Source organism: Vipera berus (genome assembly GCF_964194415.1).
Source record: "Vipera berus genome assembly, chromosome: 2".
Lineage (NCBI taxonomy): Eukaryota > Metazoa > Chordata > Lepidosauria > Squamata > Viperidae > Vipera > Vipera berus.
Window position 1 is genome coordinate 9299289 of NC_138203.1, and position 25649 is coordinate 9324937.

At 49.0% G+C, this 25649-nt stretch overlaps 1 protein-coding gene across 1 annotated transcript; it reads left to right on the forward strand.

Annotated features, from left to right (window-relative positions):
- The first annotated feature begins 1567 nt into the window (after positions 1-1567).
- SPATA31F1 (SPATA31 subfamily F member 1) lies at positions 1568-22066 on the forward strand. The gene is made up of 4 exons (XM_081319312.1): positions 1568-1625; positions 4646-4680; positions 8109-8246; positions 20359-22066. The coding sequence occupies exons 3-4, from the start codon at positions 8144-8146 to the stop codon at positions 21006-21008; spliced, it is 753 nt and encodes a 250-aa protein (XP_081175438.1). The 5' UTR covers positions 1568-1625; positions 4646-4680; positions 8109-8143; the 3' UTR covers positions 21009-22066.
- Positions 22067-25649: the final 3583 nt, after the last annotated feature.

The window sequence follows — 25649 nt, forward strand, 5'->3', positions numbered from 1 at the left end:
ATGTTGTCTGGGTTCGTATATTTAAAAACAATCAATAATAATTAATTTCTAAAATTCCATAATATATTAATGATATTTTTCCTTGATCTTCTCTTCTTCCAGTAGTATTCTCCCTTTTGTCAACATCAAACAAATCCAATACTTTCAATGCATACAAGGTTAAATATAAACATTTTTCTTGGGTTTGTACAAATAACAATAACATCAACGTATAACATCTTTTCTAATTGGCTTATGTTTCAATTGCATTTATAAAGGCCATCTTATTGAGTCACTATGTGTCCTGTTTTCAAGATTCTTATTTAAGCTTAGTTTTCCCTCAGTGTTCAAACCATTTTTATCAGTCATGATTTTCTCAAAGTTAATTGCCTTTACGCAGCTAAACTTTTCATTCACACACCCCATCCCAATATTTTTACATTTCATATGTTATAAAAGATACTATACTACTTGCATGTCTTATCCCTCTTACTGTAGGGCCCCTCAATATCCAAAATTTATCTATTCTTTTAACCATATTCAAACAAGTGTTTAATCATATAGTACTCCATCTGGTAAATCGAGTCAAACAACAACAACAACAATAATAATAATAATACTAAAGTTGGAAGGGACCTTGGAGGTAATCTAGTCCAAGCGCCTGCTCAGGCAGGAAACCTTATACCATTTCAAGCAAATGGCTGTCCAGTCTCTTCTTAAAAACCTCCAGTGTTGGAGCATTCACCACCTCTGGAGGCAGGTTGTTCCACTGGTTAATTGTTCTAACTGTCAGGAAGTTTCTCCTTAGTTCCAGGTTGCTTCTCTCCTTGACTAGTTTCCATCCGTGGCTTCTTGTCCTGCTTTCAGGTCCTTTGGAGAATAGCTTGACTGCCTCTTCTTTGTGGCAACCCCTGAGATATTGGAACACTAGTTATCATGTTACACACACACAGTCCTGGGGCACCCCACTACACACTTCCCTCCATGTAGATGCGGTTCTATTGAGGACCACACGCGGACTTTGCCTGCCGGTCAGCCAGCTACAAATCCATCTGGTGCGGCTAGCCCACATTTTCCTATCTTATCAAGTGGTAGATTGTGGTCTACTTTATCAAATGTCTTACTAAAGTCCAAGTTGCACCCTTTTATGTTTACAAAAAATAGAATAAGAACTTTATTGTACTATAAATAAATCGGCATACATTAAAATGAGATTTTCGTTGCATATAGCTCTCAATATACACAAATAACAATTGCAAGAGCCTTGACTGCAAAAGAAAAATAAAAATATTGATGAAAGCAATCACCGCACCATAAGCAATCCCCAAGCAGATTTATACAAAAGCTGAACGATGGGAAAAACCTGAGTCACGATAAACCACGTTTCTTGGTCAAAGAAGAACCAAACCTTGCAGAGTTTTTACAAGCTTCTAAAGCCACGCGACGGGGGCGTTCCGGAAGAGAGAGTTCCGCCCACAGCAGCTCTGGCCAATAGGAAGAAAAGGGCGGCCCTCCCTCTTTGCGCAGGCGCGAGTCTTTCCCGCGCTCTGCGTTGTAGCGCATGCGTGGTCCATCATTCGCGCTGAGGAAGCCGGGTGGGCGCCATTTTGGTTGCGGCCCGGCGGCGCCGTTGGCAGCGGCAATTGGTGAGCGGAGGAAGGTGTGGGCTGGGGATGATGGGAGTGAGTGCCCGAAGCCTAGGGAGACCAGTGGTGAGGCGAAAAAAGTCCGGGCCCGCGTTCACATGTTTCTGGGTCAGCCCGGGTTGGTCCCTCAGCAGTTCTGAGGGGAATCCGCGGCTCGGCGCTTTGCCGTGTGAGGTGCGTTTTTATTTTATTTATTAATTTTTGTTTCGCTTTGATGGAATTTTTATCCTGCTTTTTATGTATTTGGGATAACTCAAGGTAGCAAATTTGCCTGATCCTATTTTCCCCACAACAACCCTGCGAGGTGGGCCTGCCTGGCCTGAGAGAAAAACCGAGCCAACATTCCTCCCACCCCCATAAAGACCATTTATACACTACACTGCAAAAGAGGGGGATCCAGTTCAAACAAACCAAAATATCTGCAATTTTTTTTCATTATCAGCAATTGATTAATGTTGGTGAGTTGCTTCACCACAATAATTCGCTAATATATTCAGGAATATTACTGAATGGTCTCTGTAATCCAGATAATAAGCACAGAGTGATAGTCTTAAATAATATTACTTCACTACAGTAATTCAGGAATATTAGTGAATTGTTTCGCTGCAGCCCAAATAATATACGTAAAAGGTAGCCATCTAATTAATATTTCACAAGCATAATTTACTAATATAACCCTCGACTTACGACCGCAATTGAGCCCAAAATTTACGTTGCTAAGCAAGACAGCTGTTGTGAGCTTTGCCCCATTTTACAACCTACCTTGCCACCGTTGCTAAGCAAATCAAACGGGTTGTTAAATTAGTCGCCCGGTCATTAAGTGAATTTAGCTTCCCTGTTGACTTTGCTTGTCAAAAGGTTACAAAAGGACCCTGCAACTGTCATAAATGTGAGACAGTTGCCAAGCATCTGGATTTTGGGGAGGCTGCAGTGTGAAAAATGATCTTGTCATTTTTTTCCCCACTGCCCTTGTAACTTCAAATGATCACTGAATAAATGGTTATAAGTCAAAGATTACCTGTGGTACAAGGCTTTCTCTAATATTCCATTTAAAAATACATCAGCAACTCGTCCTCTCTTTCAAAGGAAATGAGAGGATGGAGTTGTGTGATTAATTGAATACTGATTGCATCAACATTAAAATTGATGGCTTAAATGACAGAACATTTTCTTCTAGATTTGCATAGCACTGATTGTTGAACATGAGATATTAATGAAGAACGCTTAAAGGTAAACCAGCACACGCTTGTTTGCCTGCTCTGCTTAATAAAACATTTATTTTTTATGACATTTATATTCTGCCCATCTCAATCTGCAAAGTGTCTTTGGGTGGCTTAAAATTCACTTGCTGCACATAAGCATAGAGTAACAGAGTTTGAAGGGATTTTGGAGGTCTTGTAGTCCAAACTCCTGCTCAAGCACTTATACCAGAGGTCCCCACCTTTTGGGCACCAGGGACCGGTTCCGTGGAGAGAGGTTTTTCCACGGACCGGAAGGTGCATGGTTTTGTGTGCTGCCTGCATCCCACAGATGGGGCTTTGCTTGTTTGTGCGGACCGGTTGCTGGAATGCCACAGCCTGGTACTGGTCCACGGACTAGGGTCTGGGGACCCCTGACATACCATTTCAGACAATTGACTGTTCAATCTCTTCTTAAAAGCCTCCAGTGTTGGAACACCCACAACTTCTGGAGGCAAGTTGTTCCACTGATTAACTGTTCTCATTGTTAGGAAGTTTCTCCTTAATTCCAGGTTGCTTTGCTCCTGATAGGTTGACCCCCTCTTTTTTGTGGCAGCCCCTCAAATCCTGGAATACTGCTCTCATGTCACCCCTGGACCTCCTTTTCTCTAAACTGGCCATACCCAATTCCTGCAACCTTTCTTCATATGTTTTTGTCTCCAGGCCCTTAATCATCTAGTTGCTCTTCTTTGTACTTTTTCCAAAGTCACAACATCTTTTTTGTAAAGTGGTGACCAAAACTGGATACTGTGTGGCCTTACTAAGACTTTATAAAGCAGTACTAATATTTCATATGATTTTGATTCTATACCTCTGTTTATACAACCCAGGATTGTATTAGCTTTTTTTGGCGGCTGCTGCACATGGCTGGCTCATGTTTAAGTGATCGTCCACTGGGACTCCCAAGGTCCCATTTCTCTTTCTTGTTCTTCTTGAAATCCTCCAGTGATGCGGCACCCACAACTTTTGAAAGCAAGCCAAAAGCATTAGTTATATATGGGTGACTGAAGCTTCCCCTTATGCATTATTAACGAGGGTGTGAATAAGAGCAGGAATAAGGATGCTTTAATGTGACGAAGGCACCTTGGAGTGAGTTGAAACATTGATCTGGCTTGTCTTTGCTAAACAGTGTTTTCGGTAATTATTGTTTCATTGTACAGTTATCTCCTTCCCTTTTTTCCTTTTATTCTTATTATTTATTGGGCTTACATGCCACCCATCTAGCCTAGAGCCGACCCTAAGCAGCTTACAATAAAAAAAAGCTCAAGATGAAACATTTAAGCGTAATAACCATAAATATTAACACTAGGATTAAGTTGAAATTGCAAGCTGGGAAGAAAGGGAAGAAGATGCAGAAAAGGAGGTGGTGGCGTCTTAGCACATTAACCACCTCCAGAGTGAGATGCCCCAGTTGGGGGCCCAGGCCAGCTGGCAGAGCCAGATCTTCAGGCCCTTTCAGGACGTGTGCAAATCTCACCTGCGGGGTGGTGGATGATATTTCAAAGGGCAGAAGCCACAGCAGAAAATGCTCTTCTCCTGGCCCCCACCAGCTGGAATGTCTTGAGTGCCATGGTCTGCAGTAGACCTCTTCTGCTAGCACAATAAGGATAACCTGGGCCCATACCTGAAGGGTTTTTATCACCCTTGAAGATGGAACAAGGGACTGGGGATAAACCTCGTAGTGTTCAGCGGGGTAAATTCCCAGATTTCTAAGACTTTGCATCCGTAATCCTATAGCATAATTGGATCCTGAAATGCCATGTCTGTCCTTGTTTCTTACAGCACTGCAAACCATGGAGAATTACCAGAAGTCCAAGGTAGTGGTGGATGATATTTCTATTAAATACTGTATTTAATAGATATTTCTATCTATCTATCTATCTTTATCATCTCCCTATTTCTTTATCTCTCTATCTCCCTAGCTAGTTATCATCTTCTCCCTCTCTCTGTCTCTTTCTTCTGTTCCCTTGTGTCCGCTTCTGGGCAAGGCCCTGTAGTTTTCTTGCCAAGGTTTTTAATAAGTGGTTTGCTATTCCCTGCTTCCAAGGCCTGAGAGGAAGTGGCTAGCCCAAGGCCACTCATCTGGCTTTGTGCCCCAGGCAGCATTAGAACTCAGGATCCCAGATTCCGGATTCTAGCCTGATGCTATCATCATGACACCTAACTGTCTCCCAAAAATATGGATCACTTCACCAATGAGCTTGTCATCCTTGCCAAGGGCGATCCTCTCTGTTTCGTTCCAATTTTGCTTTTCTCTAAAAATGCTACCCAGGACAGCTTACCTTGTATTAATCAAGGCATATCCATCAAAAGTAATCAACAGCACCTTACTCCAGGACTAACCATTTAAAATGAACGAAAGGCACTATTTAACTTAAAACAAAGGCAGTAGAACTGGGCATACAGCGACTCCTCAAGTTATAACCATAATCAAAACTGCGATTATGGCCATAAGTCATTGTGCTTGTAAGTCAAGGCATCACAAGACTGGATACGCTTTTTTAACATTTTATGCGGCGGTTGTTAAGTGACTGCTATGTTTGTTAAGCAGAGTCCGCAATTTTAAGTGAATTAGTTTTCCTCAATGTGGAAGTCAGATTCACTTGACAACCGTGTGACCAACTTTACAATTGCAGTGCTTCATTTAACAACTGTAGCAAGAAAGCTTGTCAAAATGGGGCAAAAATCACCCAACCAATGTCTTTCTTAGCAACAGAAATTTTGGACACAACCGTAGTCGTAACGTGAGGACTACCTGTAATCAGCGTAAGAGTTTGTCTCCCAGAGTCATGGATGCCGGAGGTTTTCGAGAAAAGATGGGACAACCATTTGTTCAGGATGGTATAAGGTCTCCTGCCTTGAGCAGGGGGTTGGACTAGATGACCTCAAAGGTCCCTCCGAGTCCTAAGATTCCTTGATTCAGCTGAAACATTCACCCCCTGCCCTCTTAGAGAAATAGCTTGCAAGCCGCCCTCTTCAACCGAGCATGGAACAGAATAACAGAGTTGGAAGACATCCTGGAGGTCTTCTAGTCCAACCTCCTGCTCAAGTAGTAGACCCTACTTCATCCTGGACAAATAGTTGTCCAATCTCTTCTTAAAAACTTCCAGTAATGGAGCACCCACAGGTTCTGGAGGCAAGCCATTCTACTGATTAATTAATAGAGCTGGAAGGAAACTTGGAGGTCTTCTAGTCCAACCTCCTGCTCACGCAGGAGACCATATCCCATTCTGAACAATTGGCTGTGTCCTTAAAAGCCTCCAGTGATGGAGCATCCACAACTTCTGAAGGCCAGCTGTTCCACTGATTAATTGTTCTAACTGTCAGGAAATCCCTCCTTAGTTCTAGGTCAGGGGTAGGCAACCTCGATTCTTTTATGAATCATGGACTTCAACTCCAAGAATTCCTGAGTCAGCATAGTTGAAGTTGAAGTCCATGAGTCATAAAAGAGCCGAGGTTGCCTACCCCTGACCTAGGTTGTGTCATGTAGCACCACCTGGGCCCCTTAGCCGTTTTACCTTTAGGGACTGCAGCACTTAACCAACTATAGGCAGCACGAGGAGCATGGCAAACACCGATGCCTCGTTGGCTGAGGAGCTGAATATCTTCTTCGCCTGCTACGAGGTTAAAAGACCAGACCCCGTAGCCTTTGCTGGCTGGCCTTTTGACTCTCAGCCACTCACCCTGTGTGAACATCAAGTGAGAGCTGTATTAAAGGCTGTGAATCCCAGCAAAGCCGCAGGCCCAGATGGGGTGCTGGGGATAGTGGTCAGGAATTGTGCCGATCAATTAGCAGGGGTCCTGACAAGGATTTTTAACATCTCCTTGCAAACGGCATGTGTACCATCATGCTTGAAGGCAGCTACCATTGTCCCAGTCCCCAAGAAAACTGCAGTTGAGTGCCTGAATGACTACAGACCTATTGCATTAACGTCTGTAGTCATGAAATGCTTTGAAAGATTGGTTCTCCAACATCTTAGGACATGCCTCCCACTGGACTTTGATAAACATCAATTTGCCTACATGGGAAATAGGTCGACAGACGATGCCATAGCTACTGCTTTAGACTCTGTAGCAAGTCATCTCGAGAAACCTGGAAGTTACATCAGGATGCTTTTTGTTGACTACAGCTCGGCTTTCAACACCATTTTGCCGAGCATTCTCATCGAGAAGCTGACTGACTTGAAATTCTCCCCCGCTATCTGCGATTGGATTCAAGACTTTCTTAGGGATCGGGTACAAACAGTGAGGGTCGGGTCTGCTTTGTCCACCCCCCTGAAGCTTTGCACCGGCACGCCACAGGGCTGTGTGCTTAGCCCCTATCTGTACTCTTTATACACTTATGATTGTGTATCATCTGACCCATCCACTGCGATAATCAAGTTCGCAGATGATACAACTGTGGTGGGTCTTATTACAGGTGGGGATGAGACAGCATATAGGGCGGAGGTACAAAAACTATCCATATGGTGTAGTAACAACAACTTGCACCTAAACATCGGCAAGACGAAAGAGATGGTGTTAGACTTCCGGAGAAAAAAGGAGGAACCTGCCCCACTTTACATCGGGGAGGACTGTGTAGAGAGAGTTTCCTCCTTTAAATTTCTGGGAGTCTACCTCTGTGAAGATCTGACCTGGAAAGTTAACACAAGCCAGGTGGCTAAAAGGCCCAACAGAGGCTTCACTTTCTTAGGATCTTGCGGAAGAACAGGGTAGAACAACAGCTAATGACCCTCTTTTACCGGTCTACCATAGAGAGCGTCCTTTCGTATGGTATTGTGGTTTGGTATGCTGGTCTGACAGCCGCGGATAGGAAAGTATTACAGAGGGTAGTGAGCACAGCACAAGACATTGTGGGATGTTCCCTGACACCACTGGATGACATCGCCAGGGCTCGTTGCCTTGGAAGCGTGAGGAAGATTCTCAGGGATGACTCACACCCTGGACGGTATCTCTCTACTCTCCTACCATCCGGTAGGAGATATAGGAATATAGCCAGCCGTACCAACAGGCTGAAAAATAGCTTTTATCCGTGGGCTGTTAGGCTTTTAAATGGGACATAATCTTATACAGAATTGACTTGGGAGGCCGGTGTGTTGTGTAGTTGGTTCACATAGTGTGGTGGGATGGAGGGTTTGTTGTCACTGTGTGTTGGGGGGAGAGAGCACAGGGGGAGGCTCAGCTAATCTCAATGTACACATGTACTTTGACAATAAAGGTTGATTTTATTTATTATTATTTATAGATGGGACAGGCAAAGATGTTCCCCAAAGAGGTCCAATGTTGGGACAATTCTTCTCTGCAGGGACCACAGAAGACAGTGTCAGTCTGACGTCCTACCAGCGTCTCTTGTCAATTGCTCTGCAAAGACCTGCACTGCCAGGTGTGCCTGTGAGTAGCTCAGGACGCCTGGCAGCTAATTTATTGGCAATGCACAGAGCACTGTGTCCACACTGGTTTTTTTTATTGAAAAGTTTTAAAATACATTTTATCTATAACAATCCCCCCTCCCCCCACCCCTACCTATCCCTCCCTACCCCTCCCCCCCTTCCCCCCCTCCCCCCCCCCGACTTCCCAGAGCTAAATACAGGGTATAAAAACAAAGAACAATCATAAACATCCATACGCTACCAACAATAAATTCTTAAATCTATCGCTCTCTAGCTCATATAAGATAACTACAAGCAATACTAATATTTCATATTAAAAAAAAAAGAAAATAGAAAGGAAAACATATTCAAATGCTAAATGAAACTTTTTAGTCCCATATTTGTTCTGGATATATTCAATCCACTTTTTCCACTCCATAATATAACGTTCTTGCGATGATCTTTCAAATAAGCCGAGATCTTTGCCATTTCTGCCAGGTCAGAAACCTTTAAAGTCCATTCTTCTATAGTCGGCAGTTCCTCCTTCTTCCAATATTGACCTATTAAAAGTCTTGCTGCTGTAATTAAATTCAACATCAACTTAGTGTCCACAACAGTAACATCTGTAATTATACCCAACAAAAAGAATTGCGGACAAAACTTTATCCTTTGCTTGAAGATCTTCTGCATATTCCACCAAATTTTTATCCAAAAAGCCTTGACCTTTTTACAGGTCCACCATATGTGAAAATATGTTGCATCTTCGCCACCACACCTCCAGCATTTTGGCTGATAATTCGGATACATACTTGCAAGCTTTTTAGGATCTAAATGCCATCTATAAAACATTTTATAAAAGTTCTCTCTTAGGTTTTGAGCTTGTGTAAATTTTACGTTCCTCACCCAGATCTTTTCCCACGTGTCCATTGTAATAACTTCTTGGATGTTCTGGGCCCATTTTATCATACAATCTTTAACAAGTTCTGTTTCTGAGTCAATTTGTATCAATGCAAGATATATCCGTTTGATATGTGCTGGACCCTGATTTCTAATTTGCTTTATCAAATTTTCATCAGTCATTGCAAAACCAGTTTTCTGATCTTCTTTCCACCTGGCCCGTAACTGAGTATATTGAAACCAAGTTTGAACAATCTTCTCATCTCGCAAGAGGTTGTACGATTTTAAACACCATACACTTCTTTCCAAGCTTAAAATCTCCTTATACGTAGTCACATCATGTTTAAAACCAACATTTATGTTTTCTATTGCGTGTTTTGGAATTGCCCACAATGGCATCTTACAGTCTAACTTATGTCTATACTTCTTCCAAACTCTCAACAATGCCTGTCTTAAAATATGCACTTTAAACACATTATCTACCTTCTTATACAACAAATATGCATGCCAGGTGTCCACAGTGTTATGTATTTACATGTTTATTAACGTTAACAATAATAATATACAGGGCTGAGGTAAAGCCGCGGCAGCTTTTGACAGCTGTCAAAAGCTGCCGGACAGAACTACGCAGGCGCCCACCGTCTGACAGCTCTCGGCTGTCAGAATCACCTGGCAACAGCACGCGCTACCGATGACAGCTCCGAGCTGTCAAAACCAGCCGGCTCTGATTGGCGAAGCAGACGGCGCAGGAAACCGGCTCAGCCCTGATTGGACAAACGCTGACAGCTGCTTGTATAAATAAGAGCGTTGCCCTTCTCTTGTTTGCCTGGTTCCTAATAAAGTTAAGTTGCTTAACTTTGCTGTCCTGCCTGCTCTTTAAAGCACTGGCGACGAAGGTGGGATGCCTGCTTGCGTAGCTGAAGTCACCGCCTAAGGGGAGAAGAGATTTTTTCCCTTAAGCAGAGCTAGTCACTCGCTGAAGTCACTAAGGGAAGTCTAGCTTCCACACAACGCAAGCAGCAGCACCCACGACCGGACAGCATGACGAACCATGGCCATATTCGCGAGTTCAACACTCGCCACCCAGAATGCTGGGAATCACATCTAGGCCAGGTAGAAGGGTACCTGGTGGTAAAGAAGATCACCGACGATCGGGCTAAAGCAGCCGCCCTCCTATGGCTCAGCGGGCCCGCCGTCTACGATGCTGCTGTGGGACTCTTCAGAACCCATCGCAACAATTTCCTACGCAGAACTCACCGAGGGGCTGAGTAAACACTTCATGCCCACGAAGTCAGAGCTTTTCTGGAGGGTGAATTTCGCCCGACGAGTGCAACTTCCTGATGAGCCCGCTAATGACTTTATAACCCGGGTCAGACACGCTGCACGGCGGTGTCGGCTCCCCGACTTGGAGGACCGAATCCGGGACCAAATCGTCATCGGGCTTAAAGATGAGCGCCTGAGGAGGAAGCTGATCGCCAAACCCGCTCTGACGCTGGCTGAAGTGGCCATGGAAGTCATCGCCTACGAAGACAGCCACGGTGACAACCAACGTCCCCCTGATAGCGGGCCCAGTGGGTCCGTGCACCAGGAGGACGGCACCTTCAGTGGGCCAGAGGACGACGACATCTCCATGGACATCGATGCCGTGCAGCGACGGTTCGAGAGGCTCAGGCTTCAGCGCAACAACCGAGGGGGCCCTTCCAACAACAACAAGAGCACTAGCTACCAGCCTAACAGAGCTAAATGTGCCAGCTACGGCGGAAGCCACCCGAGAGCATCGTGCCGGTTCCGCAGTGCCAAGTGCCATGGATGCGGAAAAACAGGTCACCTCAAAGCCGTGTGCCGTAGCCGTAGCCGAGAAAACCTACATGAATTGGAGGTGACGTCTGCAGGTACGAACCGACCCACACCTAGGGACAGGCAGAAAACCAAGCCCCTAGTGCAAAATGTAAAGGGAAAAGCGAGGGAGCATACGGTCCACAGCACCCTTAAGCCCAAAGTCAAGGTGGACGTTCTAATCCACGGAATCCCCTGCGAGATGGAAGTGGACTCTGGGTCCTCCGTCTCTCATTTCTTGGCAAACTTACAGGGACATTTGTAATCGCAGCCGGCAACAGCCTGCCTTACGCCCCACTAAACTCCGCCTAGCGGATTTTCAAAAAACGCCCATTAAACTCCGGGGAAAGGCCTCAGTCCCAACGGAGTTTAGACAATTTAAGGGACCCCTTACTATACTAGTTACCCAGGAAAACAGGACCAGCCTGCTAGGGCTGGACTGGTTCGAGGCACTAGGGATAGCGTTGACAGGCGTCAACGCCACTCAGCTGTCAAACTTAGAATCCGTCTGCCTTTAATTCGCGGATGTTTTTGACAGCTCATTGGGAAAATACACAGGACCCCCAGTATCACTAAAACTGAACCCTAAGGTAATGCCCATCAGAATCAAGGCTAGGAGAGTTCCCTTCGCCTTGAGAGAAAAAATAGAAAACAAACTAGATCGGCTAGTTACTTTGGGAGTTTTAGAACCAGTTGAAGGGGCCGAATGGGAAACACCCATAGTGACCCCAATCAAGCCCAATGGTCAAATCAGATTATGTGCTGATTATAAAGCGACCCTGAACCGCGCATTAAACGCCCATGCCTACCCGGTCCCAGCTGTCAAAGACATCCTCGCGGCCATTAAGTCAGGCGCCATTTTCGCTAAGTTAGACTTGGCGCAGGCGTATTTACAGCTGCCTGTCACCCCTGACACCGCCTTAGCACAGACAATTGTCACGCACAAGGGAGCGTTCAAAATTAACCGCCTTCAATTCGGCATCTCCGCAGCCCCAGGGATCTTCCAAGAAATAATGGAAAAAACACTAAAAGGGATCCCTGGGGTCTGCCCATATTTTGATGACATCCTAATTGCAGGGGAATCAGAAAACGACTTAGCGGACAAACTAACAAATGTGCTCCATAGGTTCAGGAAGGCTGGCCTCAAATTAAGAAGGGACAAATGCTCCATAGGGGTGCCCTCAACGGAGTTCCTAGGGTTTAAAATTGACAAAAAGGGGATTCACCCCACTGAATCTAAAATAAATGCCATCAAAACAGCACCCATCTTAAAGAATAAACAGGAACTGCAAGCCTTTCTAGGGTTAGTTAATTTCTACCATACCTTCCTGCCTCACAAAGCCTCAATCGCTGAACCCCTCCACAGGCTATTAGACAAAGGCAAACCCTGGGTTTGGTCCCCTCAGCACGACAAAAGTTTTAAACTTTTAAAAAACTTATTGACTAGCAACGCTACGGTGGCACTGTTCAACGAACAGCTACCCTTATGTCTGGCATGTGATGCCTCTCCCTACGGCATTGGAGCAGTCCTGAGCCACTTAACAAAGGAGGGAACACAAACCCCTGTAGCGTTCTATTCCAGAACGCTGTCAAAACCTGAGCGCAATTACGCTCAAATAGATAAAGAGGCTTTAGCCATAGTTGCTAGCGTAAAAAAGTTTCACGACTACCTCTATGGTCGCCAATTTACCATCTTTACGGATCATAAGCCCCTATTAGGAATCTTTCCAGTAAACAAACAGACGCCCCAAATATTATCCCCCCGCATCCTCAGATGGTCTACCTTTTTGTCAGCCTATTCATTCACTTTGGAATACAAACCGGGGAAAAGCATGGGTCATGCAGATGGACTTAGCAGACTTCCCCTACCAGTAATTAACCCAGACCCTGCACCAGCTGGAAAGATCTTAGCTATTTCCGAACTGCCAGAATGCCCATTGTCAGTCAAGGACATTTCTGCAGCCACAGCTGCAGACAAAATCCTGGGCAGAGTCTTAGGCTACGTCACTTCAGGCTGGCAATCCACACCCCCAGACCCAGAATTCCAACCTTACATTTTGAAACAAAAAGAATTATCCTCCCATCAGGGATGTTTATTATGGGGCAGCAGGGTAATAATACCCGAAAAACACAGATTAAAAGTCCTGGAAAGCCTCCACGAAGGTCACCCGGGCACGGTCAAGATGAAAGCTTTGGCCAGAAGCTACGTCTGGTGGCCCGGCCTAGACAGGCAAATAGAATCACATGTGGCTGGGTGTTATCCCTGCCAACTTGTCAGAGCAGCTCAGCCCCAAGCTCCCATACACAGATGGGAAACAACCAAGACACCCTGGTCACGCGTCCACATAGACTTTGCGGGTCCATTCCAGGGACAAATGTTCCTAATAGTCGTAGATAGTTATTCTAGGTGGCTAGAGGTGGCCCCAGTTACAAGCACAACCTCTGCAGCCACAATACAAGTTTTAAGGGGGTTGTTTGCCACACATGGGTTTCCGGATGTATTAGTCTCCGATAACGGCCCCCAATTTACTTCCCACAAATTCCAGAGTTTCACAACGGCGAACTCTATTAGGCACACCACCACGGCTCCGTTTCACCCCTCGACGAACGGCTTGGCTGAGGTGATGGTGAAATCAACCAAAGAGGCACTGCGGAAAATCATCACCGGCAACTGGCACCGCAGACTTGCTCAATTCCTTTTATCACAACACACCACCCCCTGCACAACTACTGGGAAGTCTCCAGCAGAACTACGCTGGGGCAAACGACTGACTACCAGGCTGGACCGTTTACATCCTGACAGATCCCCACCAGACCCAGAGCTTCCCCTCCGGTACAGAACTCTCAGCACCGGGCAAGCTGTCTGGGCTAGGAACTACGGAGGCGGCAATAAGTGCACACAGGGGGTCGTCATAGAACAAACAGGTCCCCTATCATACGTCATTGACACAGGGAACAATTCCCACATCCGCAGACACATTGATCAACTACGGCGATGCAGCCCGCAAAATATGGGGGAAAGGGGGAACCTTGAAATGCAGTCAGAACCGCCGCCGCAGACACCCGCACACCAAGACCCCCCCGAACAAATGGCACCACAACAAAACCCCGCACTAAATGACTTCCTTCCCCAAAGGAACTCTGAAACAAGGGAGCCAAACCCCCCGCCCCCTGAGCCAGATCCCAATACATTTGAAGAAAAGGAACAAACCGAAGAAACAATCCCCCGGCGGTCCGAAAGAATAAAAAGACCCCCCACCTATTTGGAAGACTTCGAATGGGGTAACCCAAAAAAGAAACAATTGGGAAAACGGCAACTCAATCAGAGGGAGGGGTAAGGGGTGTTATGTATTTACATGTTTATTAACGTTAACAATAATATACAGGGCTGAGGTAAAGCCGCGGCAGCTTTTGACAGCTGTCAAAAGCTGCCGGACAGAACTACGCAGGCGCCCACCGTCTGACAGCTCTCGGCTGTCAGAATCACCTGGCAACAGCACGCGCTACTGATGACAGCTCCGAGCTGTCAAAACCAGCCGGCTCTGATTGGCGAAGCAGACGGCGCAGGAAACCGGCTCAGCCCTGATTGGACAAACGCTGACAGCTGCTTGTATAAATAAAAGCGTTGCCCTTCTCTTGTTTGCCTGGTTCCTAATAAAGTTACTGTATATACTTGAGTATAAGCCGAATTTTTCAGCCCACTTTTTGGGCTGAAAAACTCCACTTCGGCTTATACTCCAGTGAACAAAAAAAAAAAGAACTGTCCCTTCGTTCGGAACAGGCTGCTGAGAGAAGGGAGCGGCAGAGCCTTGCAGAGCTGGCGGCAGTCCAGCGTTGTTTCTCCCCCTCGTGCGTGCGTGTGTGTGTCAGACCCACGGGAATGGCTGGTAGGGAAGCGGCATTCCGGCATTCCCCCCCTTCCTGTGTGTCGAGCCCACGGGGCTTGACACACAGAGAAACACAAATGCCGGACTGCCGCCACCTTTACTAGCCATTCCTGAGGGTCTAACACACACACACAAACACACACACACATGCCGCCGGGCTCGGCTCCTCGGCAGGAGGGGCAGCCACCGCCGCGCCCCCTTCCCCTCCCGGCCCGCCGCGCCGCCGCCGCTTCCTCCGGGCAAGTCGGGGGGGCTTGCGGGGCGAAGGCACCGGCCAGGGGGCAGGCAAGGCGGGAGGGCGGCCGCGCAGCTCAGCGCCGCCCCGAAGCCACAGCCAGCCCCCGCTCGCTCCCTCGCCCGCTTCCTCGCCTGCGCCGCCCCGAACTCACCGCCAGCCGCCGCTTCCCCCCCGATCGCTCGCTCGCCCGCTGCCTCGCCCGCGCCGCCCCGAACTCGCCCCGAACTCACCGCCAGCCGCCGCTTCCCCCCCGATCGCTCGCTCGCTCGCCCGCCCCGAACTCGCCCCGAACTCACCGCCAGCCGCCGCTCCCCCGATCGCTCGCTCGCTCGCGCCGCCCCGAACTCGCCCCGAACTCACCGCCAGCCACCGCTCCCCCCCGATCGCTCGCTCGCCCGCGCCGCCCCGAACTCGCCCTGAACTCACCGCCATCCGCCGCTCCCCCCCGATCGCTCGCTCGCGCCGCCCCGAACTCGCCCTGAACTCACCGCCAGCTGCCGCTTCCCCCCCTGATCGCTCGCTCGCTCGCCCGCGCCGCCCCGAACTCACCGCCATCCGCCGCTCCCCCCCGATCGCTCGCTCGCGCCGCCCCGAACTCGCCCTGAACTCACCGCCAGCCACCGCTCCCCCCCGATTGCTCGCTCGCCCGCTGCCTCGCCCGCGCCGTCCCGAACTCGCCCCGAACTCACCGCCAGCCACCGCTTCCCCCCGGATCGCTCGCTCGCCCGCTGCCTCGCCCGCACCGCCCCGAACTCACCGCCAGCCGCCGCTTCTCCCCCCCGATCGCTCGCTCGCCCGCTGCCTCGCCCGCGCTGCCCCGAACTCACCGCCAGCCGCCGCTCCCCCCCCGATCGCTCGCTCGCCCGCACCGCCCCGAACTCACCGCCAGCCGCCGCTCCCCCCCGATCGCTCGCTCGCCCGCTGCCTCGCCCGGGCCGCCCCGAACTCGCCCCGAACTCACCGCCAGCCGCCGCTCCCCCCTGATCGCTCGCTCGCCCGCTGCCTCGCCCACGCCGCCCCGAACTCGCCCCGAACTCACCGCCAGCCGCCGCTTACCCCCCCGATCGCTCGCTCATCCGCGCCGCCCTGAACTCGCCCCGAACTCACCGCCAACCGCCGCTTACCCCCCCCCGATCGCTCGCTCGCCCGCTGCCTCGCCCGGGACCAGCGGCGCCGCCCCAAAGCCAGCCAGCCCGCCGGCAGGCGGACGGGCGGAGTGAAGCCCGGCCCGGACGGGAGGGGAGGAAGCGGAGTCGCCGGGGGTGCAGCCAGGCCCCCCCCCACACACACACACAAGCGGCAAAAGCGGGGGGGGAGAGAGAAACGCCTTGTTCTCTCGTCTCAGCGGAGACTTGTTTCGGGGGATCCAGCCTCTGTCACCCCCTTCTCTCAGCTGGGCAGCTGACAGAAAGGGGCGGCAGAAGCTGCATCCCCCGAAAGAAGTCTTCGCCGAGAAAATGGGCGCTGAGATTTTCTCGGCGAAGACTCACCTTCTCCCGTTCACCTTCAGCAGCTCCGCCAGGCCCGTCCAGTGCCCTGCTAGCAGAGCTTGACAAATGCAAAAGCTGCTTTGGTTAAACACTGGAAGGTTTAGTGATTAACCCACCCCACCCCACCCGGTCTTCTTGCTGTTTCTCCCCATCCTCACTCCTACCCACAGGGGCTCTCTGCCTCTTCTACTACTTCTTTTTCTTTCTTTCTTTTTTGCTGAGGTGTGCGTCTCTCTCTCTCTCTCTCTCTCTCTCTTTCTCTCTCTCTCTCTCTCTCTCCCTCCCTCCCTCCCTCCCTCCCTCCCTCCCTCCCTTCCTCCACACACACACATTCTTCGGTAAAGAGATTCACTCGATCCATGGTTTCAAGGTTGGGGTAGAGAAATCCCGGTTTGTTTCAAGAAACCGGGGTGGTTTATGAGCCTATAGATTTTAGACTTTGCATCTTGTTTTGCTTCCTCGGTTCCCACGAAGCCCGAAACTCTTTTTTTTCCCCCTCTGGTTTCTGCCCAACTGTCAACTCGTGGTAAAACAAACAAACAAACAGAAAGCCCTTGCCTCTGGTTCCTGAGGAAAGAAAAAGTTGAGGCGAGAAGTGGAGAACATTCCCTTCTTCGTTGAAAGCTGAAAGCAAACGCGCTGCAAAATTCGTTCATCCTCATCCTCTTCCTCTTCCTCTTCCTCTCTCTCTCTCTCTCTCTCTCTCTCAAACGAATTGAACAGGCACCCAAGCTATCATTTGACGGCGTTCACGCTTGGGTGTTTGCGCGGATCAGAAACGGAAGGAGAAATTCATTTCTGCTTGCAATTCACTATCTCGGGCATCCCTGAGAGAAGAGAGCTTTTAAAGAAGCAGCCACTTCCTATCTTTTTCATTCTTAGTTCAACTGCAGGGACCGCCGCCTTTCGTTCGGATCCCCAGGCTCTTTTGCTGGCCGGGCTTCCTTTTTTAGGGTTCCTGGGATTGCGCGGTAAATGCGCCTTTCCGAAGGGGAGTAAGTTTGGCTTACGCGCTTCTTTTCACCATGTGGGATCGCCTGTCGTTTCAAGGGTTCTAACACAGCCTTTCTTTGCCGTTACCTTTATTTATAACCCAGTTCTTTGTGTGTAACTGCTCTCCTCCTGTCTGGCTTTACTCAGCAGGGAAACGGAGGCAAATGCAAAAGCTGCTTTGGTTAAACACTGGAAGGTTTAGTGATTAACCCACCCCACCCCACCCGGTCTTCTTGCTGTTTCTCCCCATCCTCACTCCTACCCACAGGGGCTCTCTGCCTCTTCTACTACTTCTTTTTCTTTCTTTCTTTTTTGCTGAGGTGTGCGTCTCTCTCTCTCTCTCTCTCTCTCTCTCTCTCCCTCCCTCCCTCCCTCCCTCCCTTCCTCCACACGCACACATTCTTCGGTAAAGAGATTCACTCGATCCATGGTTTCAAGGTTGGGGTAGAGAAATCCCGGTTTGTTTCAAGAAACCGGGGTGGTTTATGAGCCTATAGATTTTAGACTTTGCATCTTGTTTTGCTTCCTCGGTTCCCACGAAGCCCGAAACTCTTTTTTTCCCCTCTGGTTTCTGCCCAACTGTCAACTCGTGGTAAAACAAACAAACAAACAGAAAGCCCTTGCCTCTGGTTCCTGAGGAAAGAAAAAGTTGAGGCGAGAAGTGGAGAACATTCCCTTCTTCGTTGAAAGCTGAAAGCAAACGCGCTGCAAAATTCGTTCATCCTCATCCTCTCTCTCTCTCTCTCTCTCTCTCTCTCTCTCTCTGTGGTGTGTTATCTCGAACCAGATGGGATGGCAAAGTCAAATGCAAATGGGGATCTTGCAGATCTTCCCCTGCCTTTCCCCCCACGGTTACCTTCTGTTCTTGATGAGCTCACGAGTGCTCAAGGACAAAATAGGGCAGGGCAGAGCCGGCAGTTAAAAATAGGATGCAGATAAAAGGAAAGGTAAGGTGGGGTTCAGGTTGAGAGGAGAGGCTGCGTAGCCTTAGTGTAACTCCTGTGTGGGCTGACTGGGTTGCCTCCGATGGGCTCTGACAGTGGAACAGAATGGAATAGAAAATATGGAATGGATTGGAACAGAACGTAGAACAGAACAGAACAGAATAGAATAGAATAGAATAGAATAGAATAGAATAGAATAGAATAGAAATATAGAAAGTGAATAGAATAGAATAGAATAGAATAGAATAGAAATATAGAAAGTGAATGGAATAGAATAGAATAGAATAGAAATATAGAAAGTGAATAGAATAGAATAGAATAGAATAGAATAGAGAATGGTAATAAGAATAGAACAGAATAGAATAGAATAGAATAGAATAGAATAATAGAATAGAATAGAATAGAAATATAGAAAGTGAATAGAATAGAATAGAATAGAAATATAGAAAGTGAATAGAATAGAATAGAATAGAAATATAGAAAGTGAATAGAATAGAATAGAATAGAGAATGGTAATAAGAATAGAATAGAATAGAATAATAATAGAATAGAATAGAAATATAGAAAGTGAATAGAATAGAATAGAATAGAATAGAATAGAATAGAAATATAGAAAGTGAATGGAATAGAATAGAATAGAAATATAGAAAGTGAATAGAATAGAATAGAATAGAAATATAGAAAGTGAATAGAATAGAATAGAAATATAGAAAGTGAATGGAATAGAATAGAATAGAAATATAGAAAGTGAATAGAATAGAATAGAATAGAATAGAATAGAATAGAATAGAGCTGGAAGGGACCTTGGAGGTCTTCTAGTCCAGCCCCTTGCTCAAGCAGGAGGACCTATACCACTGGTGGTGAACCTATGGCACGCCTGCCAGAGGTGGCACTCAGAGCCCTCTCTGTTGGCACATGCGCCACCACCGCTGCCAGCAGCAGGTCCTTGTCGGTTGGTGGACTGGAAGAAAAGGGAGGGGGAAGCATTTTACATGCGTGCATGCGTGCATGGGGCCACGAGCAGGCACATGCTGCAAAGGGGGCGGGGCTAGTGCCTGCGTGATACTCACTAGCCCAGCCCCGTTCTCACGTGGTGCGGTGCCTTGTATCTGCACCCTGCGGCGCGGCGGTTGGCGTTTTTGTGCCTTGCGGTACGGTGGCCCATTTTTTGCTCCCCCTTTTTTTTCGTGCCAGAAGCGGCACTCAGAGGCGCCTCCCTGTCCCCTCCCCCGAGGGCACCAGAATGCCGATGCTGCCTTGGCACTTTGTGATAAACAAGTGGGTTTTGGCTTGCGGTTTGGGCACTCGGTCTCTAAAAGTTTCGCCACCACTGACCGATACCATCTCAGACAGGTGAATGTCCAGTCTCTTCTTAAAAACCTCCAGTGATGGAACACTCTTGATTTCTGGTGGCAAGCTGTTCCATTGGGCAGCTGAGAGAAAGGGGCGGCAGAAGCTGCATCCCCCGAAAGAAGTCTTCGCCGAGAAAATGGGCGCTGAGACGCCTCATTCTCTCGCTCAGCGGAGACTTCTTTCGCGAGATCCAGCCTCTGCCGTGCTGCACCGAGAGAACAGCAAGCCGCCCCATTCTCTCGGCGGAGCACTCCACCGCCCCATTCTCTCGGCGGCTTGCCACCCCGTTCTCTCATCTCAGCAGAGACGTCTTTCGGGGGATCCAGCCTCCAGCTGCTGCATTTCCCAGCCTCGGCTTATACTCGAGTCAATAACTTTTTCCAGTTTTTGGGGGTAAAATTGGGGGTCTCGGCTTATACTCGAGTCGGCTTATACTCAAGTATATACGGTAAGTTGCTTAACTTTGCTGTCCTGCCTGCTCTTTACAGCACACACCAAATCCAGATTGGATGCAGAGAGGCCACGTCTGTCTGATGGGACCAGGGAGTTTGGCTTTCGTTTTGCAGAAGGGAAGACCCCATTCTTCCAGCCATCAGCTAGGGAGGTCTTGGAGATGCACCTTAGGAAGAAAAGGATACAGCACCAGTGGGGTCTTCCTTTCCTGGTCCAGAGTTCCCTGAGGAACTTCAGTGGCCGCATGTCCCCACTGCGTCCTTCAAAGGCTGTCACTCAAGCCTCCGTCTTCCCTCGAGAGCTACTTTTCCTTCCTCCAAAAGTCACCAACTTCCTAGAGTTCCACCTTCAGAGGATGAAGCTCCAGAAGAGATGGGGCTTGCCCAGAAGAGTCCTTGAATCGTGCAGACACCTGTTCCCAGGACTTTTTGACAAAGAGAAGACCAAGCTGTTGGTGAAACACTATCCACGGAAGCCCGGTCTGGGGATAAAAACATGGGCAGGAGACCTTGTAAAACCTCGACCGGACATTCAAAAGATGCGAGGAGTTGGATTATGTCGAGCTCAGTCACTTCGGAATTTAAGCCTTCTGGCCTTGAAGAAGCTGGAGGTCCACCTGACTAAGAAACATTTGGAGATGCGCTTGGAAACCTTCCCTGCTCTCCCACGAATCTCATGGCGTTAACCAACAATTATTTATTTATTTATTTATTTATTTATTTATTTATTTATTTATTTATTTATTTAATTTGTATACCGCCCTTCTCCCGAAGGACTCAGGGCGGTGAACAGGGCAATACATATTAAAAACAAGATGCAAAAATTAAAAGCGATTAAACAACAATGCCCATGAATAAATTGTTGTTAGTTGCGAAGTTGTGTCCGACCCATCGTGACCCTATGGACAATGTTCCTCCAGACCTTCCTGTCCTCTACCATCTTCTGGAGTCCATCTAGGCTCACGCCTACTGCTTCAGTGACTCCATCCAGCCACCTCATTCTCTGTCGTCCCCTTCTTCTATTGCCCTCAATCTTTCCCAGCATTAGGCTCTTCTCCAGTGAGTCCTTCCTTCTCATTAGGTGGCCAAAGTATTTGAGTTTTAGCTTCAGGATGTGGCCTTCTAAAGAGAATAAACTAGTACACATTAGAAAAGTTAAAACAGATTTATAAAACCCAACCCCATCCCATCAGGCCAGGCCAGCTTGTTCAAAAAGGTAGGTTTTGAGATCGCGCCGGAAGGAGTGGAGGTCAGGCGCCATCCGGAGCTCAACCGGAAGATGGTTCCATAAATCCGGCGCGCCCACAGAGAACGCCCTCCCCCTGGGGGCCACCAGTCGACATTCTTTGACCGGTGGCATCCTGAGGAGGCCCTCTCTGTGGGAGCGTACTGGGCGGAGGGAAGTTGACGCCGGCCGCAGGTGCTCCGCAAGGTATTCCGGACCCATGCCATGTAGGGCTTTGTAGGTCATTACCAACACCTTGAATCTCACCCGGAAGACAACTGGAAGCCAATGCAGCTCGCAGAGCAGAGGTGTAACATGGGAGTGTCGGGAAACTCCCAACACAACTCTCGCGGCTGCATTCTGTACCAGTTGGAGCCTCCGAGTGGCCTTCAAGGGTAGCCCCATGTAGAGAGCGTTGCAATAGTCCAGACGAGAGGTCACGAGCGCGTGAGTGACCGTACGTAAGGCATCCCGGTCTAGATAGGGCCGCAACTGGCGCACCAGGCGGACCTGGGCGAAGGCCCCCCTATTCACAGCTACTATATGGTCTTCTAAAGAAAGCTGTGAATCTAGGAGGACTCCCAAGTTATGAGCCCTATCTACGGGGGGTAATAACTCACCCCCCATAGAGAGGGATGGGATATCTTGAATATCCCGAGATGCCGGTACGCACAGCCACTCAGTCTTGTCAGGGTTGAGTCGAAGCCTGTTCCTCCCCATCCAGACCCGAACCACCTCCAGGCAACGGGACATCACATCGAGGGCATCACTGGGGTGGTTTGGGGTCGAAATGAAAAGCTGGGTATCATCAGCATACTGATGATACCCAACTTCAAAACCATGAATGATCTCACCCAGCGGTTTCATGTAGATGTTGAACAGGAGAGGGGAGAGGACCGACCCCTGAGGGACTCCACAAACGAGAGGCCTCGCGGTCGACCTCTGCCCCCCTGCCAACACCGACTGCGAGCGTACCAGGAGATAGGAGAAGAACCACTGAAGGACCGTGCCTCCCACTCACAATCCCCTGAGACGCCGCAGCAGGATACCATGGTCGATGGTATCGAAAGCTGCTGAGAGGTCTAATAGGACTAGGACAGAGGAATATCCTCTGTCCCGAGCCCTCCAGAGATCATTCACCAGAGCGACCAATGCCGTCTCCGTGCTGTACCTGGGCCTGAAGCCCGATTGGTACGGGTCTAGATAATCCGCTTTATCCAGAACCAGAGGGAGCTGATGCGCCACCACACTCTCAACAACCTTCGCAAGAAAGCGAAGGTTGGAGACCGGACGAAAGTTATTTAACACAGGTGGGTCCAAGGCAGGCTTCTTGAGGAGAGGTCTCACCACCGCCTCTTTCAAGGAGGCGGGGAAACTACCCTCACTCAAAGAGGCAGATCTTCTCTGTGGGAGCGCCAGCCCTATGGAATTGTTCTGAACCAGCCCTCTTCTAGCAAACCCCTATTCAAAAAGAAGAGACTGGAGAGCGTCCAAGGCTAAAAGGCTTCTGCCAAGATTTAATTACGCAGTTAACAAAAACACTAGAGCTTGTCTTCTCAAGCGGAAAAGTTGCTTTCAGCAACCAGCCCCTCCCCAAACACTCCTTTTATAGAGAGCTCAGGGCGTGGTCTCCCTGTGCCTTTTCCTGAGGAGTCCCATAGCCTTTCTTTGTTTGTTCCTGCTCGACTGCCTCCTGCGTCGGGCGTCCTTGAACAGGGCCAGCTGTGGGTCATCATCCTCCGCACTCTCGGGCTCACACAGCTGAGAAGAGGTCCCCGGCTGAGGACTCTGCAAAGCCTCCAAACCATCATCAGCCGGTTCGTCTCCCTCCTCCCCCTCATCTGAGTCCTCCGATACATCGGACCCGGCTGTCGGACCCACCGGCTGGCCCTGAGTCACAACAGGAATCAGCTGCCCCCTGAGCTACGGATGGCCCAAAATCTCCAATCCTTTCGCCGTTGCCTCAAAACACTCCTATTCCACCAGGCTGACCTGGACTGACAGGCATTTTAATTAATTATATTTACAATTTTTAATTTATTTTTAGTTTTTAATTTTAATTTATTGCACAGATGATTTTAATTTTATTTTTATCTTAATTTCTGTACTTATTATATGTTTTGTTGTTAGCCGCCCTGAGTCCTTCGGGAGATAGGGCGGGATATAAATCCCATCAATAAATAAATAAATAAATAAATAACTGCCTGGAACCAGCCTCGTGTCCCCTCCCGGGCTGCATAAACCAGCCAGGAAGGGCACGGGTCCAATAAATATGTGGTGGAGCTCAGCCTCCCCATAATCCTGTCCACTTCCTTCGGAGTTACAGGATCGAACTCCTCCCAGATAACATTGACAAGACCACCCGACTCTGCCCAGTTGGAGTCCAAACCGGTCCGAATCCGAGCGATTTTGTCCGACAGATGTTGACTAAACTCCTCGGCACGCCCCTGCAAGGGTTCCTCACTCACCTCCTGATTAAGGAGGGAGCGGGTCACCCTAAACAGGGCGGCCGGGCGATTATCTGCGGACGTGATAAGGGTAGCGAAGTAGTTAGACCTCGTCACCCTTATCGCAGCGAGATAAGACCTAATATGGGTTCTTAGTCGCAATTGGTCGGATTCAGATCGGCTGGACCTCCAACCGCTCTCTAGGCCCCGTCTCCGACGCTTCATCTCCCGGAGCTCTGCAGAGAACCATGGAGCCCACTGGGATCTGCGCCGGGTCAGGGGCCGCAAGGGTACAACTCGGTTAAGTGCCTCCGTGGCCGTCCTTTCCCAGGCTTCCACTAAGGCATCTGCCGAGCTGTGAGCAGAGGAGGCAGGTGGGGACCCCAGTGCTGCCTGGAACCTCTCAGGGTCCATTAAGCGCCTGGGGCAGAACCATCTAGTTGGCTCAACACACCCACGGTGGGGAGTGGCAAAACGGAAGACCAGCCGCAGGAGATGATGATCGGTCCATGACAGGGGCATAACAATTGGAGAGCCCACCAAGATCATCTAACCACCGTCTAGATAGAAAAACCAAATCCAGGGTGTGACCTCCCACATGAGTCGGTCCATGAATTACTTGCGTCAGGTCCATGGCCGTCATGGAAGCCATGAACTCCCGAGCTAACTCAGATGCTCCTCTCAGGGATGGTAGATTGGTTCACATAGTGTGGTGGGATGGAGGGTTTGTTGTCACTGTGTGTTGGGGGGAGAGAGCACAGGGGGAGGCTCAGCTAATCTCAATGTACACATGTACTTTGACAATAAAGGTTTATTTTATTTATTATTATTTATAGATGGGACAGGCAAAGATGTTCCCCAAAGAGGTCCAATGTTGGGACAATTCTTCTCTGCAGGGACCACAGAAGACAGTGTCCGTCTGACGTCCTACCAGCGTCTCTTGTCAATTGCTCTGCAAAGACCTGCACTGCCAGGTGTGCCTGTGAGTAGCTCAGGACGCCTGGCAGCTAATTTATTGGCAACGCACAGAGCACTGTGTCCACACTGTTATGTATTTACATGTTTATTGACGTTAACAATAATAATATACAGGGCTGAGGTAAAGCCGCGGCAGCTTTTGACCGCTGTCAAAAGCTGCCGGACAGAACTACGCAGGCGCCCACCGTCTGACAGCTCTCGGCTGTCAGAATCACCTGGCAACAGCACGCGCTACCGATGACAGCTCCGAGCTGTCAAAACCAGCCGGCTCTGATTGGCGAAGCAGACGGCACAGGAAACCGGCTCAGCCCTGATTGGACAAATGCTGACAGCTGCTTGTATAAATAAGAGCGTTGCCCTTCTCTTGTTTGCCTGGTTCCTAATAAAGTTAAGTTGCTTAACTTTGCTGTCCTGCCTGCTCTTTAAAGCACTGGCGACGAAGGTGGGATGCCTGCTTGCGTAGCTGAAGTCACCGCCTAAGGGGAGAAGAGAGTTTTTCCCTTAAGCAGAGCTAGTCACTCGCTGAAGTCACTAAGGGAAGCCTAGCTTCCACACAACGCAAGCAGCAGCACCCACGACCGGACAGCATGACGAACCATGGCCATATTCGCGAGTTCAACACTCGCCACCCAGAATGCTGGGAATCACATCTAGGCCAGGTAGAAGGGTACCTGGTG